Source organism: Xiphophorus couchianus, chromosome 1 (assembly GCF_001444195.1).
Source record: "Xiphophorus couchianus chromosome 1, X_couchianus-1.0, whole genome shotgun sequence".
Lineage (NCBI taxonomy): Eukaryota > Metazoa > Chordata > Actinopteri > Cyprinodontiformes > Poeciliidae > Xiphophorus > Xiphophorus couchianus.
Window position 1 is genome coordinate 9,207,478 of NC_040228.1, and position 25,513 is coordinate 9,232,990.

Here is a 25,513-nt window from a genome sequence, read left to right on the forward strand (position 1 = left end):
TGAACATTGTTCCAAATGGCAGTCGTTTGATTTAATTGCAAGTGTGCCTCTCTGCTTTCCGCATATTCAGTTTGCAAGTAGAATTTAATGATATTAATCCTTCTTTCTTGGAGTGAATAAGTCTAAATCCTGTTTGGGCAAGCAGTGTCAGTTATTTAAAAGGCTTTTCCACATTCCTTTGGCGCAATTGTAAAAACAAATTAGCAAGGACACCAGAGGGAAATTACACGCTAATCTTGTCATAAATAAATACGAACAGATAAAACACATCTAAGAGCTGTTGCTTAGTTAAAAGAGTGCTTCATAAATTCTGTAGATCCGTGTGTCCTTAAATTCACATCCATTTGGTTTACTTTTGCATATTTGTTTAAACATAATCTTTGCATCATGTGAGTTATTGAAATTCTGACAATTGGGATTGCCGTGTTAAAAAAGCAGTGTGCTGACTCATTTAGTTAGTAATAAAACACACGCACACTTACACACACCCACACACACACACACACACATGCACACACAACGTGCATGGACAACAGTTACCTCTGCCTCCTCTGTTTCCACTTGTTCTTTGCATTCAAAGAACTTTGCTCCGACTCTCCTTAACCAGGTCTGGTGTCGTATCAGTTCTCTCCTGAGGCACTTAAGCCACAACAGAAGAGCAGCTAGTCCACAGGTGTACAAGTGACAGCCTCGAGGACATTTAGAGACTTTGAGACTCTTGGAGCTGACGGAAAATTCTGCAGCAGACTGAGTTTGTCCTCCAGGAACCATCTCTGCACTCAGGCTGGATTTATTCACCACAAAGAGAGAAGTGCAAATATCTGACTTATGAGGAAGCCTTCACTTGGGGAAAATATACATTTAAAAACATTTGATTAAAGTCCTGATTATTTTTGGATTTGGAGCTTCTGAACAGAATTCTATCTAAGCATCAGATAGAAAAATTTATATTATGTAGCAACAAACCTGCATGGTTCTCATCAGAGTTTCAAAGGAATCCAGGATTTGTGTCAAAGCGTGGGAGCTGAAGATTGGGGTTTTATCTTTGTTTCTTTACTGAAATACACCAAGGTAATTATTAGGGTTTTTTATCACAAGTTTGAAATGGAAAACTGCATTTTAAACTAACCAATCCAATGCTGGGGTCTCAAAAAATATTTTCTCTTATTTTGCTGCAAACCAGTCGTATAAACTTTTTTTTTTAAAGTGTTTATCAGCCGTTCTGATCTGCTTCAGAAGAATTTTTTTTTTTTTAACCAAGTTACATAACTTCACATTCAAAACAATGAATCAGTCAGAAACAATAAATCAGTCATAAAAAGTCAATCAGTCACAGAAAAGCCTTTCAACTGTACTTTAAAAAACATTATGAGAAGCTTTGACTCCTTGACAGCATTAACAGAACCGTAACATATGCGTCAGTGCGTATGGGACCATCAATATGGCTCTAATGTTTTCCACTATTAATTGAGAATTTGCTGGCAGCTCATTGGAGCCATGGAGGAAAGAAGACGAGCGACCTACAAAGTCAACAGGGACGTCCTGGACGAAGGCGATCTGGATGAGATGGGAGAGAAGAGCGACACCAAACCATCTCTGTGTGACAAAATAAAAGACTCAGTGAGGTAAATCCAGGCCATTACTTATTTCCCTCCCATGTCAGAAAGCACATGTCCACTCAGAAGGACTTTAAAATAAATAAGTGACAAACAAATCGAGTGAAAAATACAAAGTTTTAAAAAGCAGTCATTATTCAAATTCTTAATAAATTTCTTTCTTTTGCCTATCAGATGTATCAAGTGGTACATCCTCAGCTTCTAGAGTTACTTCAGCATCATTTGACTGTAGGTCAGGATTTTAAGAAATTCATAACTCATTTCGACCAATAATTAAATAAAACTGGAAACAAATGATTAAACATTACTTATGTAGAATATGTACATCTTATTCTCAGTAATAACAATCGGTATTTTATTTTAGAAAATACATATGGTAATACTAAAGGTAATTATTTCATGGTCACAGGAATTAGTTTTATTTTGCGAGTTGCATTCATCAAAATTAGGGGCCATTACTGTTATATAGCAATGGCCCCTCCCAGTTTTTTATTTTTTATTTTTATTTCAGCCCTACTAGTTAACTTAGTAGATTTAGTAGTTAACTTAGTGGTTAACTACTGTACTCTGTTCAATTTAATAGGTCTGAAATGGAGCTGCAGTGCAGGTGAATCAGTCAAATGCTGAAGTCTGTTTACTGAATTATTTCATGATGCGTTTCACCAGTAGTTGTTTGGGGCCGCTGGTCAAATTGGACTGCCTGCCCCCGGGTTTGAGAAAAGGTTTCACTGAACCTTACTAAAATATGAAATCCCTTATTAGAGCCTAATGTCGAAGCCTTCATGCAAGTCAACATTCACACACATGCAAGAAAAGAGCTTTTAATTAGGAATGAGCTGTTGTCAGCATAATGTGTGACAAAGGGTTAAATAGGAAAAAACGTAGATTTACTCTGCATACGAAGTTCTGTGATTCTGTCACTATGTACAGCATTCAGTCAGTTCAAGGTTTTACCTTCCGAATATGTTTTCGTGTTTTCACGGTAAATTGTTCCAATTAGCATTGGCCTCTCAAAGTTACAGTGTCCCACGTTCTCAAGAGGAACAAGAGCAGAAGAAAAACTAAACACCGTTGTTTATCTTTTGAAAATTATTTTTATGATGCTTAAGTAAATTGTGAAATGCCTGAAACGGATTTTATTTTCATTTATTAACTCATTTGTTCACTTCATAAAAGTACTTTTTTGACTCTTTAACACTCAGAGAACTGCTTTCTGCAGTAATAAATAAAGAAAGCAGAAAAAACGCATGTGCTTGTGGAAAACATATCACAACGCTGGGTCTCTAAAAATAAATGCAGCTGCAAAGTCACATGTTCCCGGAATCACAAATCCTGCCAAGTGAGGATGTGAAAAGTTACATTTGAATCAAATTCTCCAAGTTTGGTGGCATATATGTGATTTACTTAAAGGTAAATCACATATAAACTAAAGGTGTCGAGTCCTAATAGAGGGAAACATGATGAGTCAACATCCCAAGTGAGCTTGAATCAACACAAAGACATTTCCAGTTGACTTGGGAGCAAATTTTAAAATTAGGTACTGGAATATATTTCAGGGCTGATATCAGTGTTATGTTCTAAATTTCTTGTTTGCTTTTTTTAATGTGTTTTTTTTTTTTGTCACTTCAACACGCTCAGTTGTACAGGACCCAGGGTGAAGAACTGTATGCTGGGGACGTTTCCTGTTGCAAAATGGCTGCCTCGCTACGCTTTCAGAGAAGACGCTTTGGGTGACTTGGTGTCAGGAATCAGTGTGGGCATCATGCAGCTCCCACAGGGTGAGACGGAGCGCCAGTGGGTGTGGGTGGAGGTGGGGCTGGTTGCAGAATCAGAAGGGAGAGACTGAGCCATAAATGATTTGTTTATGATGGTAAGTTAATTAGTGGCAAGGCAGTAAATCTTTTAATAAACAAATCAAGCTTCCTTTGACTTTCTTTTGGTTTAACCTTAAAACAATCAGTTTTCAGCACCATCTTTCCTAAAGTGTAGTGAGCCCTGGTCTTTTAACTCATTCTCTGCTGCATTCAGGTTCTTGAGATGAATTGGGTTAGAGCTCAATTAGTTTCTAGAACAATAAAAAGCATTTTTCTTCAAGTCTTAGGATGACAGAAACTATTATTTCTATTTCTGTTTGCATCCCTGTAGGTATGGCCTATGCACTGCTGGCATCTGTTCCTCCGGTATTTGGTCTTTACTCCTCCTTCTACCCAGTCCTCATCTACTTCATTTTTGGCACGTCGAAGCACATCTCGATCGGTAGGTTTGTTGTACTGACCCATTAATTTACTTTAGTAACTGGCAACTGATCCAATTCCCAGAAAAATGATCACATCTCCTGGAACTTGACAGTAATAGCGAAAAAGTTGTGATTAAACAAATCTATTTTGAAACCGATGTGGTCTCGGAGATTTACCACTTCATATTCTATTGCAGCAATAAAACAAGGTTGATAAAAGGAATATTAGGGACTTAAAAGACATCTGACGCATCCAAAGGTGGACTGGAAGAATACAGTGATTGGTAAAAGTTATTAAAGCAGGAGTTTATACCTAAGTTTATTATTTGGCAGGTTTATTTTGTTTTAATTGTTGAACAAATAAACAAGCTGCCTTCTCTTCGTACTCATAATATTGAAATGTTAATCTGAAAACAAGATATTTGGCATTGAAGGTGGATAAAATATTAAACTCTGTCTGTAGGGACACGTGTTTCTTGATTAAATCAGCTCTGGGGGAGATAACAATTAAGCTTGACTAATTTCAATATCTGTTATGTTAAAAATTATAGGGGACTGAGGCATTCTTTCTTTCTTTTTAGAAGAGAATGAAATAATCTAATCCCTCAAGTTTGCTTTTAATCATTCCCAGTTGGTGGAAAACGACACCGCTGGGGTCGGATTGAGCTGGTCAGAGTGAGTGGGGAAGATGGACGGAGCTAAATTCAGGACAGTCCTGGAAGAAAACCTGTTAGAGGCGACAAAACACTAGAGAATGAGGCTCAGATTGATCTTCCAACAGGACAACAGCCACTCATAAAAAGAGCCAGAGCTGCAATTAAATTGTTAAGATCAGTGTTTTGTAATTGTGTCATCCTTCCTCAGGAACATACGCAGTGATGAGCGTAATGATAGGAGGGGTGGTCGACCGCCTGGCACCAGATTCTAACTTTGAGATCTGGGACAATGTGACCAACTCCAGCATCATCGACAGCGTTTCCCGGGATCAAGAGCGGGTCCGAATAGCTGTTGTAGTCACTTTTGTATCGGGATTGTTTCAGGTACGTTGTAAAGCATTCTTTGCAGTTTCATTTACATGTGATTGTGATGTCATGTCATGTGACGTGATATGATGATTATCTGCCAGCGCCATCAGCTCATGAAATGCTTCCTGCAAGACACATGTTTTAAACAACACAGTTTAGTGCAAATAACACACTTCATAGACTCTAAAAATGAGTACTTATACTGAGACTACAAAATTTATCCACAACACGACTTGATGGTCTAAGAGAGATTTCCAATCTGACAATCAGAGTCAGCATGAACGCAACATGTGAACTGAACCAGTAGATTTTTGTATTTAACAAGTAAAATATCCGAAATCTGATGTGTAAAAGTAGAAATGCCCCAAATTATTCAGAGTTTAAAGATACATGAGCAATTATGTGTTCTTGTTTTTTCGTTTTGGATAAATGGTGAAGATCACAGAACAACTCCTTTCTAGAAAAATGCTATTATTAGGAGAAAGCTGTGAAATTTCAGGAAAATGTAGTGCTGTGAATGTCTTTTGCCCTTGTACTACTAAATATCTCACCAATTGGAAGACAAATGGGGTTGAAAATCAGCAAATTGCCACATCTTGGTTGATTCAAGGGCAGAAAATAGAAAAACACGAATACCCTAAGAGGATCTTGAATCAATTTTTTTATTTAAACAATTCCAATGAAGATTAGAGCAGGATTTCAACTGAAAGTCTTCTAAGCCAGGTGCAAGCAAATCTGTGTAAACGTAAAAAACATTTGCAAAACTTCCTGATTGCAAACATTCAGATTTCTGTTTGCCATGTGTGCAGATTCTGCTTGGTTTGGTCCAGTTTGGTTTCGTGGTAACTTACCTGTCCGAACCCCTCGTCCGAGGCTACACAACAGGAGCTGCCGTACACGTCATTGTTTCTCAGCTGAAATATGTCTTTGGTATCCACCCAAAGAGATACAGTGGCCCCATTTCCTTAATTTATGTAAGAAAAAACACTTTTATTTCTATATGTAAGGTCATAGCCTTCTAAGATGATATGACAATCCTTTGTTTTCCTTTCTCAGACGGTGCTGGAGATCTGCTATCTCCTTCCACAGACAAATATCGGCACATTGGTGGTCAGTATCGTGTCCATTGTCACCCTCATTCTTGCCAAGGAGCTCAACGCATACTTGAGTAAAAAGCTCCCTGTCCCCCTGCCCATGGAGCTATTTGCTGTAAGTACAAAGGAAGGTTTGCATCACTTAAAACACTAATTAGGCCGTTTCATTGATCTGTTATGGTCTTTCTAGGTAATCATAGCAACAGTTATCTCTTGGCAAGTTAACCTGGAGAAGAGATATGGAGTGGATGTAGTGGGAGACATTCCCTCTGGGTGAGGAAAACACATGCACTACATGGCATCTCTGTACAAGAGGAGTGTGTAATGTCTCTTCTTCTGTCCGCCGTCTTTGTTTGGCAGTCTCCAGCCACCTGCTCTACCTGCTATGTCCCTGTTTGGCCAGGTGGTTGGGGATGCCTTTGCCCTCGCTGTTGTAGGCTATGGCATCGCTATCTCCTTGGGACGAATATTTGCACTCAAATATGGCTACAAAGTGGACAGCAACCAGGTAGTGTGTTCAAGGACGGATCAATAACATCTGATGTGTTTCGCTGTTGGCTATAGTGTATAAGTCTTGGGCTTTTTTTTTTTTTTTTTTGATTTAGGAGCTAATCGCCCTTGGCTTAAGCAATTCAATTGGAGGAATTTTCCAGTGTTTCGCCATCAGCTGCTCAATGTCTCGCAGTTTGGTTCAGGAAAGCACCGGAGGAAAAACCCAGGTTGGAATGCATGCCTCTAATTCTACACAACTTCTGAAACAGAATACATAAATGTTACATTAGCACCGGTTCATCAGAGACTAGTTACTGTTTTGCTATTTTCTAAATGAAGTGGAAGCCAGTGAGGTGGAAACTAAGGGTCAATAGCGAGTGCATGTTCAGTGACATCCTAAAACCACAGCGCCGTACAGTGGCCTGGCATAACAACTGCAGCGGATTCAAGATGTCTTTGGCGGTGCCGTGTAAACGTGGAACCTTTCTCCAACCAACATCCAAAAATACTCGCAGTTTCCAGACACCAGTCTCGAGTAAACGTAACCAGCAGACAGGTTGGAGCCATAGAGGCCTCTCCTTGCAGCTTGCAGGACTTAAAGGATCTGCTGCTAGTACCAGACACAGAACTCCTTCAGGAGTCTGTCGATGTATATCAGAATTGTTCTGGCAGCAAAAGGGGAGGGAGGGGCGACCAAGCATTATTATAGAGGTGGTCATAATGTTGTGAGATTATACTGATGTTCCATTCAGCTCCTTCAGAAATGAAGCTAAGATCTAGAGACAACATGTGCTCGTCTCTAGCTACGAGTAACAGGAGAACAAAGATAGTAATGAACAGTCAAATGGACAAGTTTGTTTTATTATACAATATGACAGATTTAACTTTAACATCAGTAACTTGCCAAAACAGAAAAAGGCATGAGTCACATGAAGAGAGGAAACACTCTAGATCTAAAAGTGAAATGTTTAAATATTTACTTCTTGAAGGCTGTTGTAACGTGTTTAGAGAGTGATCTGACATTCTGCTGCTATAAAAAGAAGCAATACCTTACCTGACAGAAGAAAAAAAAGTCTGTGTCTGGTTTGCAGCACACAATATGTTGCCTATTAGAGCCTGTGACTAGTGTTCATTACAGACAGCACTAGTTAAACAGTGTCGCACGATAGCTCCAGATATGTTATTCATTCCCTCTTCCATTTCACGCCATGGAAATTCTACTTTGACCTTTGCCCTCTGGCCTTTCTTCACCTCTCGAAGACTAATGTGGATTTATATTAGATTTTGTTTCATTCACATTGCATGGAGCACTAAATTATGCATCCTTTAATTTCTATTCATTATTAAAAGAAAAATACCACTTCCTATATATCCTAAACCAGTAGAACCAGTAAATGTTTCTGAATCATCTTTTGATTTACTGTTTCAAGTTGATCAAAATGCTTAGGAAAGTTCAATAAGTTATCTTTGTCTTCCTGTTTCCCTGTGGTTAGAAAATGACAGAATCTGATGTCCTGTAGCCACAATTCAAAATGGGAAATAGAAGAAAACATGCATCTTCAAAGAAGGCAGATGTGTGCTGATGAGACATTTATGAATGGCTACAAGAAAACAGCTACATGCCTGTCCTTACCATACCCACATTCACACTAATAGTTAAAATAAATCAATCGAGTTTGTTCGTGTGGCACATTTCAGCAAAGAGACAGTTCAAAGTGCTTTACATCACAAAAACAAAGAAATTAAAAGTCATAGAACACACATTGTAATTTGTTAAGTGCCATCAGTATGTATACTGATGGTACTTATTTTGATGTATCAAAATGTTGGTCAGTGTTTCATTTAAACGACTAAAACACTCGGAAACGGTGGCAACCAGAGTTAGATGAGGGCCTGGGTTTATCTTTCCACCACGCAGAGTGAGGAAAATAAAATGTGTTAAGATACATTTTATTCAGTTGATTTTTTACTGATTTTATCAGTGGATGCAACACAATATGTCACCAGCTTATTCACCTGAAGTTCAATACGGTTATGGAAAGTCTTAGCTTCTTAAATTAAACTTGAAACACGTTGAAGAAAAAATTCTCAGAAATGTCATCCAGTATTTACAGTTTGTCTCCTTGACAGATTTAAAAACGTTTAAAGAACTTTATGAGTTACTCCTAAAACACATGCTGCACAGACTACTGTCTACACTTCACCTTAAACCAGATTCAAGCCCATGTCATTATTAACCAATCAGCCCCTTTGAACAAAAAACATGAACATTTACCGATGCTTCACTAGTTCGTCTCCCTCTTTCAGCTCACACTGCTAATCGCTGCCTCATTAATCTCTTTAAAGTTACTCTCTAATGTTTTTGCTCTGATCTTTTTCACTTGATATCCATCCATTCATGTGCCTGTTTTCCCTTTCTGTTCGCCACAGGTTGCTGGGGCTGTATCGGCAGTGGTTATCCTTTTCATCACTCTCTGGATTGGATCTCTCTTTGAAGATCTACCCAAGGTATTCGCATGTGTGTCCGCACACACACACACACAGTGGTGAACACACACACCCAAAGCCACGCAAGAATGTGTTCAGAATTACAAGGCCCGCTCCGAGCCCGGCTCAGGAGAGATTTACCTCACAGCTGAGGATTGTGCTCTAAAATGCAACCAGATTGTTCAGGTTTAAGGGCTTGGGATGCTTTTATCCAGCCGTAATGCTTTTCAATGCGTCATCTAATATCCGGTTAGGTCACCGGTTCACGTTCATAAAGCATGTCAGTCCTTTAAAATCCTGAAAATAAACTTTAATGTCTGAGTTTATGTCCAAGTTACCTTTTAGTGGCCATTTAACTCCAGTGTTGAGCTCATCAAACCCAGTTTAGCACACCACACAAATTGCTCTGTTTGATGATTTTTCTTTTTTTTTTTTCAGGCAGTGCTGGCTGCCATCATCTTCGTTAATCTCCATGGCATGATGAAGCAGTTCTTGGACATCCCCGCTCTGTGGAAAAGCAATAAAATCGACATGGTGAGTGTGCCAAAATGTTGGCAAGGAAGATGTTTATTAGCAAAGACAGATTCTCTTTTCTTTTTTTTCTTTTCATGTTGACAAAATGTTTGCACTTTTTGTGTTATTTATTCCCCATTATAAATATATTCTCACTCGAAACATCTCTCCTGCTTTTCTGCTAGTTTAATGTAAATCCCCAAACATCAGAGTTTAATGCTTGTTCACTGAACCATGCTGAAAAAAATCCCCTTCAGGAATTTCTTATATATTTTTTGATACCTGTAAATGTTTTATTATCAAGAATATTAACATCAAAGTTTTCAAATCATAATGTTATTTTTTTTAAACGACAAAAAATATCTCAGTCGCAATTAAGTCTGGACTTTGACTAGACAACTCCAAAATCTTAATTTTGCATTTTTTGAGCCAACCAGAAGATCTGCAGGTGTGCTTCCGATCATTGGCCTGCTGCATAAGCTTCCTTGAGTTTAACATCTCACACTGATGGATGGATATTTTTCAGTCAGGACTTTCTGCTTGTGAGCAGAATTCATGATTCAGTGAATTATGATAAATTGTTCAGATCCTCAAGCAGGAAAGCAGCCCAGAACGCTAACTCTACAATGAACATGTAGATGTTTGACATTTGTGAAGCCATTTGTTAGTTTTATGCCACATGTAATGGTACAATGTTCCAGTTTAGTCTTGTCTATTCACAGCATTTTAGCGACTACAAAAACGTTTTAAGGGAAAACATGAGACATGTCTTTGTGGGTTGTTTTTTTTTTTATTACCAAAAGCTTTCTTATGGGGGCCATTTTTGCCTAAGCTCTTTCTTGTTACGCGTATAATACTTCATTTCTGTAGAAAATCAGGGAATCAAATTTTTCTTAATAGTTTTTGTTACTAAAACCTCGTACTTTATCATACAGCCATTGTTTTGTTTTGGGTCCTGATATAATAATAATTCTCTGTTTCTCCAGCTGGTCTGGGTGGCCACCTTCATCTTGACCGTGCTGTTGAACCCTGACCTGGGGCTAGCTGCTGCCATCGCCTTCTCCATGCTCACTGTCATCTTCAGGACACAGCTGTAAGGAGATCTTGCTGCTTACGTCTACATGAAGAACTACAGAGTCTAAATAGATGAAGGATTAGAAATGTTACACTTACTGAGAGAGTCGTAGCTAAGAGGTAGCAGAAGAAACACTGAATGTTTTTTTTCTCCTTTTAAGCAACACGATAATATAGATCTAAAATTTACCAGGCACTTTATTTACATTTACAACATATACCAATACTTTATCAACATGAAGTGCAGTTTGGCAATCACTCCTTTGTTTTGTGTGTGTTTCAGACCCAAGTACTCTCTGTTAGGACAGGTGGCAGACACTGATATTTACAAGCCGGTGGAAGACTATGATAAGGTAAATTCTAAAAACCTTTTGACATAATTGACATGTTGAGATTTCATTCTTAAATTTAGAATATATATAAAAAAAGCAAGTCAGTGCAAAACTGACATTAATGAATGGGAAAAGGCAGTACTGTGACCTCTATGCTTTTGGCCTGTTTGTATCTTGTGAGTCTATTTGGCACAAGACATACAGCTAAGATATTTTGAGAAACGATGATATATTTTTAATGATTTTATTTTACATCTTTATTTATCCATGTAAAAATGTTTTAATTTTCTTCCCAGTTTCATTTTCGTGTCGATATTTGTCTGTGGAAGGAGATATAGGCCAACCTGATCAGTTTAATCTGCTTACTATTTTACAATACGCTCACCAACCAATTCATTTTATGACACCAGGCTGGATTTTGACGCCTAAATGCAAGGAGTTGCTGCTGCTGTGATACATTACATTACATAGCCAGTGGATGCAAGTAGTTTAGTGTTTGTTACTTAAATGTTGCTTCGTGTGTCTCACACAAAAAAACCTTTTGATTAAAACCCCTCTGACTTGTTATAATTGAGAAGAAGAATGATGGTGCTAAAGACTGAGAGAGGGGTGTTCTGTCAAAGTTCAGAGCTCAGCAAAGTTGGGGAAGATGGGGTTTTATTGTTTTTAAGCATTATTCTGTTGGACTGTATACAAAATTTTCACATTATTCTATTTGTATTTATAAAAAAATTAATAAATGTGAAGATCCTGATGGGTGTTAATACTTTTTTAATACACTTTAGCATCTCATACGTATTCAGCTTCACCACCGGATTCAAGTTACAGGCTATCACTTCAAGCTTAGTGGGACAACAACCAGATTGCATTTGCACAAAATATTGTGCAAATATTAGATATTTTCTCTAATATTAGCTTTAATGCATAGTCTTTAGTTGGAGCATTTACTAAATGTTTCTCTGTGTTTACCTCATTAATTGATTTTAGGCGAAGCAAGTGCCAGGAATATTAATCTTCCGTTCCTCTGCCACCCTCTACTTTGCCAATGCTGAGATGTACCAAGAAGCTCTGGGAGAAAAGGTGACAGCACAAACACAAACACAACATTAAAGCGACAATCCGCTCCTAATTCTAAACTTGGCTTCAAACCCTAATATTTTGAAAAGTGACGACAAAATATGCTCTCTTTTTTACATTTTTTTTCCTGAAGGAAAACACGCATAATCATGCGTGCTGATATATTAATGTGTCTGCACCCAAAAGCAGTATCGGAGTCACACGTGCATCATGACGGACACTAAGCCCTGATTTAATGAACCAAGCAGACTCATATGCACACACACACCCACGCCCACACACACGCACACACACGTGCAACATGCAAGCAAAATAGAAGAACCAGCAGCAGCTGCAAACCATCTTGTCATATTTTTCTGTCAACTTCTCTTTTACAAACATCACTTCTGTCACACTAACAACAGATGAGGCACGTTACCGTTTTCACACATCACAGCCGTGACAGACATTGTTAAAAACGCCATCCCTCTCATTTCTCCTCTCTTTTTAAGTTTTTCCTCCAACACCCCATCCTCTGCCTCCCCCTCTTTTTCTTCTCCCTCCTCATCTTCATCCTCCTCCTCCTTCTTTCACGTCTCCTTGTTGCACATGGGAAGACAAATCGAGGGAACGTGGACAATAGATGCCAGCAGACGGGAGCGGAGAGGAGTGCAGAGACTGAATCAGGGAAGGAGATAATGGAACGTCTCATTCATTAAAATGTCAGCATGTCAAAGCCAAAGTATTTCTCTTTTGCTTTCTTATCTCGGAGGCACTAATATAAGCTCTCATTGAGCCGTCATGCACAGGCTGCAGGGATTGTTTACAGGGTGAGAAATCACCACCAGACAAATCCTGGTCCGGCTTTGTTTCTGGACAACTCAGTTGGTTGGAGATAATAGAGGAATTTAGTGTTGCTCACAATCTGTTTTCAGGGGCATGACCTGAAGAGGAGAAGTGATTTCTTTAGCATGATTAATATCTGAAAGTGACAATTTCATCGTCTTTTCCATAATGACTGAAAAATGCAAGAAGAGTGATGATGGTCTGCACAAAGAGCACTTGAAAGCTAATGAAGCGTACTTAGCGTCTACGTTTAAAAATCAAATTAATAATAAGCTTTAATTTTGATGAGAAAAGGGATAACTATTCCTACTGATATATGACTGATTGCTGTGTTTGGGCTTCTTTTGGGCGTAAAACCTTTAATGTTTGCATTTATTCTGCCGCCCATCTGTCTGCCTGAATTTGGTTATAAACACAACAACCTCATGCATACTTAAAACGCTCACATTCCTGCAGGACACAAGATACAAAATATCAGCAGGCGTTTTCCTTATTTTTTTGTTCTAATTCTTTTCCCTCTCTTTATTGTTCTAACGTGTAGCTTCAAGTTTATGTTTATCCATTATTACTTTTACCTTGCATGTCGCAATAATCCCTCTGGCTAATTTAAGAGTGTGGCCCCCACCCCTCCTGAACTGATTCAAGTGATGGGTGTTGAAATCCGCCAACTACATTTCCTGTGCGAATGTAGTTGGTAGTTTTGCAAAGTTTTGTCGATAAAGTCGTCTGAGTTGAACGTCTGAACCAACAGGAGCAACAGAAAAGAATTGGTTAAACTTGTATTTCAGGAAACATACTCTCGGAAACATGAATGAATGAAATCGTCACACTGGATCAATGTGGAGAGTACTTCAGTTTCTTACATAAATAAAACAAACAGTTAGTGTTATGCATATTTAATCCTCGTATTTATTTTCAGCTCTACTTTGTGCTGTTGGTTCAAGTTTTAATTTGTGTCACTTCACATACTGAGGGCTGCTTTAAAGGAGTTTTTTTCATGTCATACTAACAAACCTGGTGTGTCTGTTTATTCTGGTGATGAAGTCGGCTTGTTGGATTTCTCTGGACTGACATATTAAAACCTGCGCTCTGTTGACTTATAGTAGATCTCACCTATCAACGGAGCTTTTAAAATAAACTTAAGGATAATTTTCTTTGCTGTTTCTTTTAGAGTGGCATGGACATCACTAAGATCCTGTCGATAAAGAAGAAACTGGCAGCCAAACGAAAGAGGCACGAAAAGAAACTGGCCAAGAAAGTGAAGAAAGAGCTCAAGAAGAATAAAGCCGACATGGTGAGCAAAAGCTAAAGAGTGAGTTTGAAAAAATGAAAGAAATATTTATCAGATAAGATTTTTACCATACTAGATCTTCCAACTCAGGAGTGTCCCTAGTTTTAACCTTTTTTGTGGGAGATAATTGAAGTTTTTTGTTTTTTTTCCACCTTAACTGTGTTGTGTCTCCTTCCATCCAGCAGGAGGAGCCAAATTCAGAGCACCAGAAGGGCATCGCCATCATTGACGTGGACAACGATCCTGACCTCTCACTGCCAAGGGCCATTATCCTTGACCTGAGCCCTGTGAACTTCCTGGATACAGTCGGGGTCAAGACAATCAAAAGTGTAAGAAAATAATACCCAAATGACTGCACAAAGGCAAAATATTGATTATTAAAAGATATTTTTAAAAATTAAGCAGCACATAAGATCATCACCTGCTGTTGAATTCACAAGAAAATCTACAACTTCAGTTTATTTAGTCTGGAATTTCTTGGATCAGTAAAGTTCAGATTAGAAAAACTAGAGAGTCTAGTTATGTCTTTACTTTTTAGAATTTTTTTTTTAGAAGTTTCCTTGCCTGTATTTATTCTCTTATATCTCCACAGTAGATGTCCATGTAAGATCAGAAAAATAAGGTTGAATTTGACCACAGAAATAAATTTTTAAAATCCTTTGTAGGAAGCTGGTAGGAATTTTTGATTGACAGAATTTCCCCAGTATTATGTTTTAGTCATTCCAGTTTCTACCTCTTCATATTGTCAAGCTGCTGTGAGGTGCTTTCTTGTAGAGTATGTTGTTTAGACTCGGTTTCTGAATCATCTGCTCATTTTACACTTTCTTGGAGGGATTTGAATTGAGTTGTATAGTGTAACCACTATGGTGCAATAATAAATCAGCCGGCTGATGAATCGGCTCCGATTTCATTTAATATTAGGAGATCTGATTGGCAAAAGATGTAAAAATCAACCACTGTTGTATTTTGCTATGTTGTGAGAGAGGGTTGACTGACCGACCCACCCACCAGGCCACGTCTACACTGTTGCCAACTCGGCGACTTTCTTGCCATATTTCGCCTTATTTTAGACAAAAAAAGAAAATCATCATGATCTAAAATCGCAATCGGCAGTTCAGGGTTTTTAAAAATCGGCCATCAGTGATCGACCAAAAATCTGCAATCAGTGCACCCTTTGTAACCACTGTTGAAAACCAATCAGAAATCAGAACAAATCCAGAGGTTTCTATCTGTATGATATTCATAAAGCTTGTTAGTTACACCTTTGCATGAAACATCTTGGGATTTGATATAAATTTTGGAGTAAAGCCAGTCTCTTTCTGAAAATCCCAGCTTTTTTTTTTTTCCAACTCTCTCCTACACACTCAGCAGCTTTCCTGCAGGCAGTAGCCTAAGCAGAATCAACCCTCCTAGTACCAGAAGACGTAATTAGCATAAACAGACGAACATTAGAGCAAGCAGCCTAGGGAAGCATAAAGGTTCAGGGTGAAGACGTTCCAGGGGATAAATGCTCAGGGCTGCATGATGGAAACACACCAACATGTCATAATTTCTTTAACTTTAAACCAGCATTTTTCCTATATTTGTGAAGTATATTTTATCCATTCCTCCAGTATTTACCTGTCATTTGTACTTTAAATCTTCCAGTTACTGTGAACTGGATTAAATAAATGATTCAGACATTTGTGCTTCTGTTTCAGATTCGGCGAGACTACGGGGAGATCGACATTGAGGTTATTTTAGCTTGCTGCCAAAGTAAGTCCAGCCTTCAGGTTTTGTACTGTCTGTTACCAGAATACAAACCAGTGTAATCACAATCAGGACCCAAATATCTGTAGTAATTTTGGTCAAATTGAAAGTGAAAAAAACATTTTTTTTATTTTTTTTTTTTACATAAATTGCATTGGTGTGGTTTCTATAGGAGACTTTGTCAGCATGCAGGGTTTATATTTCGGTTTCTCTTTTGTTAAACTGTAGGAGGTTTTTGTTGTTTTTTGTTTTTACTGTATCATGATAAAATAAGCATTTCCTCAGTGAAATCTGGTGTCGTCGCCTGTCATCCCGGTATCAGTTTGTTTCTTTTTTTTTTTTTATCTGCAAATTTGCTCCTAGTTTATGTTTAGATAATGGTTGACAAATTTAGACCTAATTTGCTATACAGAGAAAAAAGCCCACAGATCTCTGGGGGACAAACAATCTGCTGGTGCAGAAAGCTGGGAGCCATCCAGATTACCTCAAAGGATCAGCAGCACTAATTAGCTTGCACCGAGCTGATAGCACTTGATAAGAAAAATGGCTTATTTAAAGTGTTTAGCCCTACAATAAAGCTGCCAAAAATATTCTTGCATTCATAAAATATAGTGCATTTCACTGAAGACAGGAAAAAGCCTCCCGTTGTTTGTTCTCGTCTTAACTCTGCAGCTTTTCTTTCTACTGCATCCTTCTAGTTGCTCCGTGCTTTTTCAGCTTCTCTCGCTTCTTAGTGCACCGTTTGAGCTCTGAATGTTATCGTTGTGCCTAGGCGGTGTGGTGGAGAGCCTCCAGGCCGGGGGATTCTTCAGTAGCAACGTGACAAAGTCCTGCCTCTTCTACTCCATCCACGATGCGGTCCTGTACTGTCAGTCTGCAAAAACAAAGAATCAGTATGATGAAGAATATGAACAAGAGGTAAGAGCAGGCATTCACATCGACCGACATTGTGTCCATCCATGACAACAGTTCTAAACATTCATAAAGACTCCTTCATGTTCATAACAGGTGTTATATTATGTTTATGACAATGACTTGTCGCCCCATCAACTAAAGTTTTACCATGTTTCATTACATTTCAATACTAAGAATCATGTCAAAATATTACTTTATGTAATTCCTCCAAGGTTGTTGATGTATTAGTACTCTCAGTTCGTTTTCTAAATTCACCATTTCTGTTTTCGAGACAGATTTTTTTTTCATGTAGAACTTGGAGGTTTGCTGACTTTAGTCGTCAGCTAACTAAAGACTAAACCGAGGGAATGTGACTCAGTTCCCTTTAGCGGTTTGTGTTGCAGAACTGATGCATTAGGTTTCTCCGCATAAACAGGGATAAAAATAAAAATTTGCTCTGACCTTTTACCCCTGCCATGTCCAAGCGGCTTGATCGAGACTGCAAATTAAACACAGAATCGATGCTCATAATTGTATTTAAATGGGTTTTGATGTTAAATTACTCATGCTTCCCCACGCACAATTTAGCAGACAACCTTTGCTGTTAGCTGGAAGATTACTCTTCATTCCACCACAGACCAGGACTGCAAATATCCTCTCTGAGTTCAGCACAAACACACAAATAGCCTAGTTAAAGGCTTACCTTGGCTTGTTTGCATTTGTGCTGATCTCCTCACATTTAAACACCTGTGCATTCTTGCCTGCATGTCTGCGATCATCTTTGAATGCAAACCCTTTTGTTTGTCCATGCTCTGTCTTGTGTTTATGTTGTGCATGTGGCCTTGTGTTTCTGTTATGACAGAGGAATTATGCAAAAAAATAGATAAATTAATAAAACAATAAATGACTATCAATTTGATTTACACCCATAGCAGCACTGAAATAATTATATGTGCATGCACACGACAACAATGAGAGGAAACAGGCAGACTCCAATGGGAAGATCATTGCTCAATTTTGCATGCAAGCCAGCCTGCATGTGTTTCTTTCAAAGGCAATATGAAAGAAACACATTTATGGTGTTTTGTGCAATAAAATCACACATGTACACATGCATGTGTATACAAATAGTTAAATTTACTTCAAAGGCTCACTATTAGAAATGCAGTTTAAAGAGTTCAAAACAACCCAAGAGTGTCAGATGATGATTTAAAACTTAACTCCAACCCATTACTTCAGAGACAGTTTCATGCTGAGTCACAATTTCAAGCAGCAGCTTCGGTTTCCCTCCTCATTAAACTCTGAGATCAAGCCTACTGAGAACATATTTTAGAAAGTCAAGTTTCCTTTTCCGTGCAAGGACTTTTTCTTTTTCAGCTCTCGATTTTTTTTCCATGTCCTTCTTGCTTCGCAGGATTTGAAAGAAACACATTTCTGAGTCCTGAGAGAAGTGATGAAGGATGTTATGGAGAAGTGACAGACACTCTGCAGGAGGATTTTATCCAGAGAGCTTTGGAAAAATCTGGGACATCCTCTTTTGGGAAACCTACTGAGACAAAACTCTAAAGGGGAGATTTTTATTATTTTTTTTCTACAAAATGTGTTTGCTTGAAGTAAATGTATTCAGCATCAAACTTACACATTTTTGTCCATAGGTGCTCACATTTGAAATAAGTGTTATTTACTGTTCTGTATGTTGTACATATACTGTGTTGATCAGAATTTCTGGACCATAATTTGTTTATTGATCAGAAAGTCTGGAGCATAATTTGTTTATTTCTTAAATATATCTTTGTTTCTGCTTACGACTACACTAACATGTTGATTTTTAATCTCTAAATAAATATTAGCAAACATATGTTATTTTTAAAAGACCGCTAATTTGCATTAATTACAGGCCAAATAGGAAAATCGGGCAGCATGAGAGAAGAGAGAGACGGAAAATCTGCACATTATTCTAATTAGAACAATATGAAACTGACATGTGTTTCTGCACTTTGAGCCTTTTCAAATGTTGTCACGTTACAGTCACAAGCTTCAATTTAGCTTATTGGAAAATTTTATGTGATAGACCAACGCAAGTTGGCTTATAATTGTGCAGTGGAATGAAAACGACACATTGCTTTCAATTTGTTCAGCTCTGCTTTTAATGTTTCACAGCTTTTCTGATGCAGTTTGTTTACTGATGATCTCTAAGAAGAATCTGGTAGAAAACTTTTTATTAATTAGGTGACTTCTCATGGGAAATGGCTGCACAAGAATCAGAATAAAGATTGGGGAAACAAATACATATCAGAATTTTTAGGTTATTTATCTATTTTCAGTAAAATTGTGCTTCTATTTCACAACTATGCGTTCCTTTGTCCTGGTCTAACACAAAACGATGAAAAGCATGAAGGTTTGCAGCTGCCATGTGGCAACATGTTCTGTTTTCATTCTGGTGTTTTACAAGAACCAGCATCACATGTGGCCAGAAGTGCTCAAATGTGACAGAAAAATGCTTTAGCTAATCTTCTGTCCTGGATCAATTCCTGCTTTTTTTTTCTTTTTTTTTATGTTCCTGCATGCAATTAGAGGAGCGGGAAGAAATGTATTTCTGTTGTTCCTCAGAAGTCATTTGCATACACAACATTCTTTTGTTAATTGAAACCAGGTATGATGAGTCATTCATTGTTGGGAATGAGAATACGGTGAATCATAACTTAGTCACCTTGAAACAAAAGGATGCTCCATTAATCATCCCAATTAAATGGCATTTAGACACTTCTCTGCATTTTGTTTTCAGGGTTTAATTTTATAATAATAAATTGTTTATTCTTTTGCACTTGACATTACCATCAAAGAGTGTTCTTCACACCTGGCCAGTTAGGTGACCAGGTGTGAAGAACACCGGTGCTCTTGTCTAAACCGAAGTAAATAACAGGACTTTTATAAGATTATATATGCAGTGAGGGAAAGTCGTTGAAAAGTGGTGCATTAAAAGATAAAAATAAAGGAGAAGAATCCTTTAAAATCATTGCAGTAAAGTGAGAACTTAAACCAGTAGAGGTCAGCAGAAATAAGATTTTAAGTCCAACAGTGACTGCTGTCTGCTGCAGACCAGTTATCAAACTGGCCAGTTGGTTGAGATAATAAATTACATCTGCAGCCACATGTTGGACTGGAGACATTTCTATGTGTAATGTTATTCAGCTTGAAATTTGTCTAATATGATTATGCTATTAAAATCCCGATCCCCAAATAAAACATCTGGCTGCTGAGGCACAAAGTGTTTCAGGTGCAGATGAGGCAATGAGGTGACATCTGCAGAAGTGTGACGTTTTGGGCCAGACTCTGCTTTGAGTCCTTGCCACACTTATTAAGAATGAATCTACCAGCAGAGGAAGTTGGCGCTGACAACAAAAACACCCAACTGAGAAACCTTTCTAAAGGTAGTTACCACTTCCAGTAGGGCTATTGCAGAGTAGAAGAAGAAGAAAAAACATTCAGTTATTTTCAAGAGATTCAAATTGCAAACAAAGCAAGTAGGACCTGTAGGAGTTTCCAAGCATCTGTAGGAGTTTCCAACAAACAAGTTTGATCCGTTTACACCCCACGTTGAAACTTGTTGGACTTGAAATGCCTCCTATTAGCCAATTGCAACTTCTTTCTTTTTATTTACATTTATATCTGTCAGTACCACACTTACTGAATGCATCGTTGAACGTTCAACGTGTTGATAACAACAGTTGCAGTGTGCTTCAATATGACTCAGGGTTCTTGCGAAGTGATAGATTTCGGTTTACTGACCTGAGCAACACGACTGTGAAGGAGTGTGCATATCCAATTCTTGACATCGGGGTTGTCAGAGATTGAGACGAGCAAGACAAAAGCCGACTGTTACAACCTAAAATTGATCTTTCTACACTGACTGTGAGAGTCGGAGTTTGGGATTTGAGTTTAAAAAGACAAAGAAGAATTCCTGCATTTCTCTTAAAAATGTTGTTGACGTTTATCCAGCACATCAATTATTATCAGAAAGTTGTATTTTTAGTTTGCAATGATTGAGAGAGGGATGTTTGTTTTCTGCAGAAAGGACATTCCCACATGGACCTCCACTGACCAGGAATCTCTAAATGTTTCATCAGCAGTTTATCTGCCTGGGTTTTCTTTTCGCTCTTAGTTTTTCTTACCGCTTTTGGTCAACTCTCATAAAGCTACAAATGGAGGTGAAGCTCAGATAAACCTAGAGAAGAAGCTCTCGGCAACAGAGCAGAGAGGGCAAAAGGCAGGGAGCACCCTGCACCAGTCACCATCGTCACAGGGCAACACAGAGGAATACAACCATGCTTAACACACACACACACTCAGTCTTAAGGGTAATTGACGTTGCAGTCATGTTTTTGGACTGTGGGAGGAAGCTGGAGTACCTGGAGAGAAACACATGCAGAGGGAGAAAATGTCAAATGTCAAATGAGAAAATGTCAACTCCATGGACCCCAGACTGAGACTCAAAACCAGGACGTTCTTGCTCCAAGGCAGCAGTGCTACCCACTGCCCTCCACTCTGTCTAAGTTGGGGGTCTGCTTCCTGTGGCTCTGGAAATATATAATATGCCTGTGAACATGTCTGACCAAATCGGAAACCAGCAAAATCATACCAATATCAACAATTGTCCAAATGTTTTTTGGCATTTCATTGAAAACCTAACATTATTTTTCTTTATTTGCCATTTTTATGAAATTCAAGAAAAAATGTTAAATCTCTTTTTTTAAACTGGCTACTTTCTTCATTTTAAAGGCTAAAGAAAACAAACAAAAGAGTAATCACCAAACTATTGTCATTTCACGGTGTCCGCAATTCTGAGGCAGTTTGTGATAATATTCATTTGGAGAAGTCCAGTTTAGTGTTGGATAATATTCCTTCTTCTCTTTTTTATTTTTTTTACAATCATTGTGAAATGAAAAAGAAGAAGTGCACAACATTATAATCTATTCTAATTTACTCTGTTTAATGTGCTTTCTGTTTGCTATATGCTGTCCTGTCTCCGGTCTGTTTTTCTTGTGAAGATTCTCAATCTCAAGATTTTTTTATTATTATTATTATTATTATTATTATTATTTTTTTTTTTTTTATGTACTTGAGGGCACCATAATAGATTTCCGTTTTGTGGACAGAAAACGTGATTTGAAATTAAATGAATTGTAATTTTATCAGCTAAAATCTCCAGTCTAACTTTGACCAAAGGGAACAAGAAAAAGAAACCTGGCCTAAGTCTGTTGCAAAAAAAAAAATGCAAGAAAGAAAAATCTCTTTATGTGATCTATCCTTAAAGCATAGGGAGCAACAGAGAAAGAAAGATCCATGACATTAATATTAAATACATATTGCACCTTGGTGTGCACAAACGGGAACCATGTGGGCTGAAGCATGCTGAGTCCTGCTAAACTGTAAATGAGGCTAAACTGAGGGAGGGACAGAGGAACTGCATCTCTCCCTCTGGGAAAATGTGTATGTGTGTTTCTAAGAAAGAGAGAGGGGAAGAAAGGATGGGAGTGTGTGTGAACAGTTATTTAGTTTCTTCCCTAACGTCGCTCACCGCATTCTTGTCTTGACTGGAGGCGAACGGAAAGCGATTTACACACAGAGAGAGAGAGAGAGAGAGAGAGAGAGGGGGGAATCAGAGACAGATTGGAGCTGAAACTTGGCTGCAGACGCTCCTTGTGCAGGTCAGTCGATCTTCATAATCTTTTAATATTCTTATGACAGACCAGACTCAAGAGTGCGTCTGCGGGACACTGTCCATCGCCAGCGCGAATTGCTCATTTGGTTTAAGTTGCATTTTTGCATCTACATTCGGAACGTCTTCTCCACCTTTGCGCATTTAAACCCGGCAGACCTCAAATGTTGCTGATGATGTCAAATCGCACATTACACTCTTTTGCGAGCACGCAAAGGGACCTGCAGTCGACCAAGTTTATCGATTGACTGCAGGGTTTTTGATGTCAGCTTCAAATCTAGGCACTCGAAGAGCAATCGCTTGGCGCTTTTGGTGAAATCTCCCATCATTACGCTGTCGGGTTAAAGGGAGTACCTTCCCGGAGCGTTTGGATTTGGAACGTTGGACCCCCAGCGCAAAACAAAAGCGAGGTTTTACGCACGCATGCCTCCAGAACAGCATTGTCCAAGTAAGGGTCTCCTCAGTCCAACATCATAACAAGATCTATACACGCATGATGTGCGAGGTCCTATGCGCAAAATGCCCGAACAGTAACATAACTCTGAGCGCTAATTCAGACTTCTGGATTTGCTTTAAATGAACAAAAAATGGAAAAGAAAAGAAAGAAGAAGGCTCTGAAACGATATTAGGACAAAAAACAAAAACAAACAATGACGTTTGTTTGTTTTTGTTTTGTTTTCTCTTTCTTTGTTTCCAAGGAAAGAAATAAATTCCCCAAATTCTTTGAAATCTTGACCGTAAGGAAAAAGGTATGCCGTCAAGTCACTAAACCAGAAATACGATTGCAGTATTTTTTATATTTTTTTTTTGTTTGTTTTTATAGTGGAGGTGCAAGGGCACATATCCACTTTTAACCCAGTGTCAGGCAGACGTGCATGTGTTCACAAAAGATGCAATGAACTAGACAAAAAAAAAAAAAAAAACTAACTTAAATAAGTAGACATTAGCAGTGGCGATATACCGCACAGAAGGGAATCGTGTATGGAAAAATAGTAAATAATTGACCAACCAGCATTTCTAACGCCTTTGGTTTGCTTGGAATTTTGCCCTGACATCAAAGATGCCGAAAGTTTTGGGTGGCCATGGTGACGAAGTTAATTATGGCGACAACAGCAGTCGGGGAGGGAGACCTTGCTTGAAAATGCAAAGGATTTTTCAGCAGACACGTAAGCTACAGATTATGTTCCTCAGCCTGCGTTACTAGTTTTAGCTTCCATATTGCTTTGCTCTTTTCCATTGTTTAATTTTTCTGTCCATCATAAGCTATCACTTGGTCTTTGTTGACAATCAGCTATTGGACGTGGATTATTTTATGCATTTTGTTGCCCTTGTTAGCAAAATGCTAATGTTGCTCTGGGTAAATGTTGCTAAGATTTCTTTTTTATTATTATTGTTAATAATGTTTATGCTCTTTTTGAGTTCCTGTTCCAATAATGTTTGCTTGAAATGATGTTCAGATTCTGATGTGGTGTTGGACAAGGACAAGCTGAAGTTCTGTTTGCTGACTCAGCTGTATGGACATTCACAAATAAATCCGGAGGGGTGCTTGGTGTTTGGGTTCCTATGGAGCTGTAGTTCTTCTCATTTCTGGGTTACTTTTTTCAAGGTAGACGTAATTATTCCATCCCATACCAGTGTGTTTTTGTTATTTATGATAGGAAGGCCTTGTCTAGTGTAATAATTGATAATCTTCAGTTTTAATAGAATTTTGCTTGTTGGTTCTCGTAGTTTTTGAGTCAGTGTTAACTATTGACCTTGATTTCATGATTAAATACTGCATATTTCACAAGTTAACGAACAGAACTTTTATGTTTAGCTAATTTAACGCTCCATGGTATTTCACTGTATGAAGAAAGTTATATAATTGTGGAACTGTAGTCAGTTTCCTACTGTTCATTGGAATCCATACTGGACTTGGAAGAGAAATATATCAGCCCCGAGATATTTTTTTTGTTTGTTTATTTTTAACCAGCCACCACTGATTATTGGACATAATGGCAATATAATCCAATTGAGTAATTGCATTACAAATACATGAATATTACGGATCTTTGTCTTCTATGAATAATGAACCACACTGTTGTGATATGACTATGAACCTGTTTTTAACTGGGCAGGTGTAAAGAGAAAGAACTGGTAGTGCGAGCTTGTAGTTAGCACACCATATGGTCCTGTGACGTAACATCAAAGACAACATTGCCTCTGTGCGCGCGCGTCGGTTAGTGTGTGTGTAATGAGCGCGCGCAGCTCCACGTTAGATCCTTACTGACCCACAAACACCGTGTGACATCACACGGTCCTCGCGCGACGAAGGACAACAACATACATTATTTATATTAATATTTTAAAAAAATACTAAACGATGAACGCCGTGACCACTGCCGCCTGCCTGCTCGTCGCTGCCTTCAGCTGCTACCTCTACGGTGGCAGCGACGTGCTGTCATCGCTGCTCGGTGTCTTTTCTGCAGACGGACCCTCCATGCCGGAGCCGGGAGATGCTCCGCGGCGAAGCCCGCAGGGAGTCCCCTACACCGAGCTGCGACACATCGTCAACGCCGACGGACTGCACCTGTTCTGCCGCTACTGGGAGCCCGCAAGTCCGCCAAGGTCAGTGAAAAAGCAGAGTGGGCGAAACGTGACCCGTAGTCATGACAAAATCAACAGGAAAACACTCCACGGGTTTGATCTGCTTTAATTCAATGTGTGATCTTGTGATGTGACGTTACAAGTAATTCGGCGCACATGGCTGTTTCCCGTCATGGAGTCACATGACTTTAAGTTTAACAGATGGGGAACTGCGGTTCAGATGACAGTTGGGTTGTCTATTGAAACCTTGCTTGCGCATGTTTGTGTGGGTGTAAAACCATTAAGGCTAAGCCATCAGCTGCCCAGCACCTCGTGTTTAGTGCACCAGTTAGTCTGAGCTCTTTTATTTCATTTTTTATATATTAAGGTTTAACTTTCCAGCAGGCAAGAGTTGGTCAGACTGTTTCATCAGTGCTGAAAAACTGTCTTAATCATTTATAGGCTGTTAACCTTTATTTATTGAGTTATAAGTTGGTTGGAGGTTTTCTGTTTGGATATCATGG

The 25,513-nt window shown here is 38.6% G+C and overlaps 2 protein-coding genes across 4 annotated transcripts in view; both read left to right on the forward strand.

Moving 5' to 3' along the window:
• Positions 1–600: 600 nt before the first annotated feature.
• On the forward strand, positions 601–19,089 carry slc26a6.2 (solute carrier family 26 member 6, tandem duplicate 2). 2 transcript variants are annotated; one of them, XM_028038132.1, is made up of 20 exons: positions 601–1,071; positions 1,486–1,625; positions 3,255–3,394; positions 3,762–3,872; positions 4,717–4,892; positions 5,687–5,851; positions 5,934–6,086; positions 6,162–6,244; positions 6,332–6,479; positions 6,577–6,690; positions 8,894–8,971; positions 9,389–9,484; positions 10,450–10,556; positions 10,821–10,890; positions 11,857–11,949; positions 13,943–14,065; positions 14,245–14,391; positions 15,763–15,817; positions 16,584–16,729; positions 18,120–19,089. In XM_028038132.1, exons 2-20 carry the CDS (start codon positions 1,498–1,500, stop codon positions 18,141–18,143), a joined length of 2,157 nt encoding a protein of 718 aa, XP_027893933.1. In that variant the 5' UTR covers positions 601–1,071; positions 1,486–1,497; the 3' UTR covers positions 18,144–19,089. The 2 variants fall into 2 exon arrangements, with proteins under 2 accessions (XP_027893933.1, XP_027854608.1); XM_027998807.1 differs by lacking the exon at positions 601–1,071 and having other exon boundaries at positions 1,498–1,625; positions 14,248–14,391.
• Positions 19,090–22,229: 3,140 nt separating this feature from the next.
• mgll (monoglyceride lipase) overlaps positions 22,230–25,513 on the forward strand; it is a 39,492-nt gene continuing 36,208 nt past the window's right edge. The window contains exons 1-2 of one of the 2 annotated variants that reach the window (XM_028000475.1): positions 22,230–22,413; positions 24,893–25,031. In XM_028000475.1, the coding sequence (XP_027856276.1) occupies positions 24,904–25,031 (128 nt within the window). In that variant the 5' untranslated portion in view covers positions 22,230–22,413; positions 24,893–24,903. Of the gene's footprint in view, positions 22,414–23,484; positions 23,591–24,892; positions 25,032–25,513 lie in introns of those variants that run through there. The other variant, XM_028000388.1, reaches the window with a different exon arrangement.

Excerpts from the sequence above, each read along its gene's own strand:
- slc26a6.2 (XM_028038132.1), top strand. The coding sequence starts at position 1,498 with ATGGAGGAAAGAAGACGAGCGACCTACAAAGTCAACAGGGACGTCCTG. Across the intron at positions 5,852-5,933 it reads GCCCCATTTCCTTAATTTAT|ACGGTGCTGGAGATCTGCTA; the intron begins GTAAGAAAAAAC and ends TTCCTTTCTCAG. Across the intron at positions 16,730-18,119 it reads ATGAAGAATATGAACAAGAG|GATTTGAAAGAAACACATTT; the intron begins GTAAGAGCAGGC and ends CTTGCTTCGCAG.